This window comes from Leptidea sinapis, chromosome 37, assembly GCF_905404315.1.
Source record: "Leptidea sinapis chromosome 37, ilLepSina1.1, whole genome shotgun sequence".
In the NCBI taxonomy this organism is placed as follows: domain Eukaryota; kingdom Metazoa; phylum Arthropoda; class Insecta; order Lepidoptera; family Pieridae; genus Leptidea; species Leptidea sinapis.
In genome coordinates, this window is record NC_066301.1 from 7897706 (window position 1) to 7902925 (window position 5220).

General features: G+C 35.2%; 1 protein-coding gene across 1 annotated transcript; it reads left to right on the plus strand.

Moving 5' to 3' along the window:
• The first annotated feature begins 378 nt into the window (after window positions 1-378).
• LOC126975762 (uncharacterized) lies at window positions 379-2152 on the plus strand. The gene has a single exon (XM_050823795.1). It carries the CDS (start codon window positions 477-479, stop codon window positions 1605-1607), a length of 1131 nt encoding a protein of 376 aa, XP_050679752.1. The 5' UTR covers window positions 379-476; the 3' UTR covers window positions 1608-2152.
• The last annotated feature ends 3068 nt before the right edge of the window (window positions 2153-5220 follow it).

Here is a 5220-nt window from a genome sequence, read left to right on the forward strand (position 1 = left end):
ATAGCTGACAAAGCTTTAATTTTGGGGCCAACTATCAGATGGCAATACAGTTTTATGAAAACGTCTCTATAAGGCGACTGTCCCACCCCTGTATTAACCGCATTCCACGAGCTCGATGGCAAACGAGCAAAATTGAACTAACGAAAGTTTGCGCTCTTTGTTTCTTAGTTCCGTAGTTGGAATTTTTACTAAAGATGTTGTGATTTTAGCACCACCTTACGGAGTTATAAATAACTACTGTATCAAGTTGGATGCATATAACTACTGTATCAAGTTGGATGCATCATGCATAAGATATCAGCTACTAGATGGCGCTAGGCCCATAAATAGGTTAAGGTTGCTATGGTAACGCTTGACTACATAATTGTCATAACTCAAGTCAAGTCATAGCATTGTGATTTTCTTCTCAGTCGACACTATAATTTAAATGTTATTTACTTTTTTACTATAGTGAAATAGTATACGGCCAACAGATAATGTGTGATACAATTTCTCCAAGCTGTAGTGTGCGTAAGAATAAAAATTCTCCAGCAATAAATGCTGTTGGTAGAGATAAAGACAAACGTAGACCAATATTGAAAAAGATGATATTATCACAGAAATTAGTACCAGCTGATGGTGGAAAAAGTATTTCAGCAGGCATTATTACTCGGAACCAACAACAAACATCATGTATTCCCAGGGAAGCCACGAAATCAGCGTCCAGGATTGGTAACCATTTAGGTCAATCTGCACTAGATATTTGTAAAAGATGTGGAGACATGCAAAGCAGAAATAAAATAACAACTAGCTCCAAAACACACATATGCAATTCTAATAATTTAATGGATGATATTAAATCTCCAAAACACTTAGCAATAAGTAATCAAAGAAGTTTAGTACAAGAGTATTACAAAAATGAACTGTATCAACGATCGTCAGGATCAATTAATACCTGTGATATTAATAAGAAAGTGTCTCTGGATACCATAACAGAACAACCAGAGAGGAGTTGCCATAATTCCAGTGATACTCTATTTAAAATTTATCCTGACTCATCAGATGACGAGTTCCTGAACCCAAATGACCCTGAAGTTATTCAAAATTTAAAGGAATTTCGCAATAAGAACTTTTTTGAATGCCATTCAGTCAAATCAAGAACTTGCTCTGAGAGTGCCAGCGTTTCTGGTAGTAAAAAACACAAATGTATCTACAGATTCTATTTAAATGAACGTCTCTTCCCAGTGCCATTAAACACAGATCATCATGAAACAATAAGATGCATGGAATGTCAGTTGCCATTACAGTATGATGATGACATGTCAACTAATGGCATGGTGCAAGCTAAAGTTAAATTAAATAATAAAGTGCAAGATATGATGCTGTTGTTGCCAGTAAAGAAAAATCTAATAATTAAAGAGAAAAGAAAAGAGGCCAAATTAAAAAAGGACTTAAACTCAATGTATTTTGGGATAATAAAATTAAATATTAATGGTGACTCGGTGTTTCATAGATCACTGCCTGATAATTCTTTGGCTTTAAAGTATCAAAAAGGATATCAAGAGTTTATTCAAAAAGATGTATATGAGTATGACTCTATAAAAGATGGTGATGTCATTATCATTTAAGATATATTGGAATTTATTTAATAGATAATCTCCTACTATCACATGTAAAATAATATTTAAATCTAGAATGATTTAGCGTTACTTAAATGATTTATTTTTATTTTATACCTAATTTGACAGCATTTCTTATGTTTATACTTATTAAACTCAGTAATTCTCTATTGGATGATAACTTGGCTAATGGCATCAGTCCCAAATTTAAATATGTATTTATGATTGAAAAAAAATCTAAATAAATAATATATTTATAAATTAAAATATTTAATAAAGTTTTACTCTTGAAAATGTTATGATTACAGAACTTTTATATGACTTTGGTTCTTTTCCTTAACTAGTATTAAAACAATAATAAAGTTATGAGATAAATAACCCCAAATTTTTTGAAATACACCATTTTGTTGAAGTTAGAGTAGTGTTGCACCTCAGTCACTGTCAATCAATTGTACCCTGGTCAGTGGCCAAGGTTCATTTAGATGTTGTACTTTGGCCTGGAAAATATTTTCTTAAATTATTTCACATTAATGTTATATTATATTCCTATTAAAATATAAATAGATTAAGTCTTATTAGAAAAAAGAATCGATGAATATCATTTTGATTTTGTTCAGAATTTGTGTGTTATTTTTTGCTACACATGTTATTTAATCGAATAAAACCTATTAAGAATGGTTATATTTTCCATAAATTACCCTCAATTCCTCAATGTGTCTTAGGTACACCATAGTACTGGCCTAGGTTAATAGGGTATGTTGTACCTTGGCCATAAATCCCTTTTTTCGTAATTATAAAAACACATGTAAGTATGAAATACACATTATTATTACACAAGTATTTTGGTTGTGATTACTCAAAGATTCATCATGATCTTTCATAATATCCAAAAATGGTTTGAGAACAGTTAGTAAAATAAAAATAAATAGATATCTAAAAGAACTGTCCTAGGTACAACAGGTTCCTCTACTTCTTTTAACTATCTACAACGAAACACTAGAATGAACTTCCTTTGTGCGGTATTTCCAGGACGATACGACAGTTGAATGTTAAAAAGGCGAGTCCTCCTCCGTTTCTTCTGGTGTCGTATGACAGTATGGGCGATGGTGATCACTAAACATCAGGGAATCCATGGGCGTGCCATCTAGATACTAATTTATTATTTGGAAGAATTCTAAACCAAAATAAAAACTCGTAACTACCTATTTGAAAAAAAAAAACATTTTAATAACTGTTTTCAATTAAATATTTTCTTACACAACAACAGTGCTACAAATGGTCGTACCCTATGTGCTACCAAGATAACTATCTGTATGTTCATAAGAACATTCAAGAATTTTCTAGAAACTGTGACATTCATAATGTTAACACGAGGAACAAACATAATTTGGTTATGCCTACTACCCGGTTGGGTCGAGTTAGTAAGTCTTTTGTTGGGCGATATTTGGGCTTCTACAATATGATCCCAGAAAATGTACAAAACAAATGTGGTTACGAAATTTTAAAGAATTGTTAAAAAACGTTTGTTTGGGAAAGGTTACTATAGCATAAACGATTTGAATGACACCACGGACTGGGAAAAAAGCGAACACCCTCAGGCTCTTTAATTATAAATGTTTATTGTACGGTATCACATTGTAATCCATATTTTTATATTAAAAAAAAAGCCCGCTGAGTTTCTTGCGCCCATTCTTCTAAGGGTTGAGGCAGTCTCTTTTGAATGGGTGGTAGTTTTTGACGTTCAATAATTAATTTTGAATCCTATTTTGAATAAAAATATTTTAATTTACACTAACAATATAATAATAAATCAAATAATTTAATCACAAGTACCTACTTTAGATGCTGTTCCATTAGTAATTTTTAACTAAATAAAATTGCTTTGAGTTTGTTGAGTGCTTGCCCTGGGGCGTAAAAATAATAGGGGAGACCCAGGCCCAAGGATGCCGTAAGATGCGACTAAGGGCTTTTTAGAAGTGGGAGAGTCACGCTGCCGTCTTATGACGTCAGCACAATCGGGCCAGACTCGTCCGGGCTAATTACCATAGGTTAGTGTTAGTGTAGCTTTGTTTCCCATAGGTTAGTGTCGAGGACCGGAGCCCACAATCATCCAGCAGAATATGACAACGGTCTTTAAAGACATTTTACCCCAGGAGGGTACCAGCTCTATCCGAGTAGGAGAATCGCTCCCCGAGCATTCTCGCTCGGACCGCCCATTGTATTCTGGACATAGCACAGATCCTCGCATGTCCGAGGACAAACGAGGCTACTGCCTGGGTGGGTGTTACTACACCACGGCACCCCGCTCTCTACTCTCTAGCTCTGTGTAGATTTTGAGGACCGCATCCGCATCTATTCGTGTGTCTACAGGTCCCATAGAGGTAACGCAGAAACTGATCATCTCATGGGCTGCGTTCAAGCGGCAATTGATGACATGCTTGCACAGATCCCCTACGCTGAAATTGTAGTCTTGGGTGATTTCAACGGGTACAATCCCAAATGGCTTGGGTCACGTACCACAGACTACGCAGGGTGATCTATGCATAATTTTGTATTGGCGTATGGTCTGTCTGTACGATTGGTTGAGTCACCAACGCGGCTCCGGGATTAAGATCTAATAAGAACATGCCGTTCTTATTAGATCTTCGCATCCCAATATTTACCAGGTCTCTGTCGACGCCCCTCTCGGAACATCCGACCATTGCCTGGTCAGGCGTATAGTGTCTATCCGACGCAGACGTCGCATACCCGCTGCGTTGGGCACTAAAAGTCATCAGATTGGGATAGGATCCGTTCCTTTTTTGCATCCTACCTTCGGGGCAAGGTTTGTTGTTCCCTTTGGATAATCCCAATGTTTGCGCCGTGTATGGCACAATGCGCTTCTCTCCAAACTTCCATCATTTGGGCTTCCCAAGACGTTATGCAACTGAACCTCCAGTTTCCTCCACTGGGCGCAGCATACAGGTCGTTGGCGACGGTTAAAAAATATCAATATAACATAATATAATTCTTTGTTAAATATATAAAATGTCACTTGTTTAAATAATATCACAGATATTTTTTAATTTAAATGTAATTCGTAAAGGCTGCTACAAAAAATCAGATTTTATTAACTTGGGGTTTATTTAGCTGGTAATACGGCTTTAATTAAAAATAAATCTGTGGTCTGGTGCTAAAAGAGCCAATAGCAATGTTTGCTTTTAATTGTGACTTTAATTGTTATAACACTAGAAAACAAGAAATTGTTCGTTACTGGCTTCGTTAGACACAAAAAATACCGATCGAATTGATAACCTCCTCCTTTTTGAAGTCGGTTAAAAATAGCTCTCAGTGGTAAATACATACACTTCTATAATAAAGTGCCAGTTGCTATTCGGTTGTTATCTATAAGTACATAAAATTATTTATTTAAAGTCACTAAGATATCATAAACTGCAGAACTATATTTGGGCATTTTACCACCGAACCACAGATATATATATATACTGATACTAGCTGACCCAGCAAACGTTGTATGGCCAATTAAAGTGGTAAAAAAAATCATTAATTAAAATATCCTACATAGAATTTATCGTACTACAATTATTGTATTCGATTGCCATCTTGCTACCCTATTGAGGAT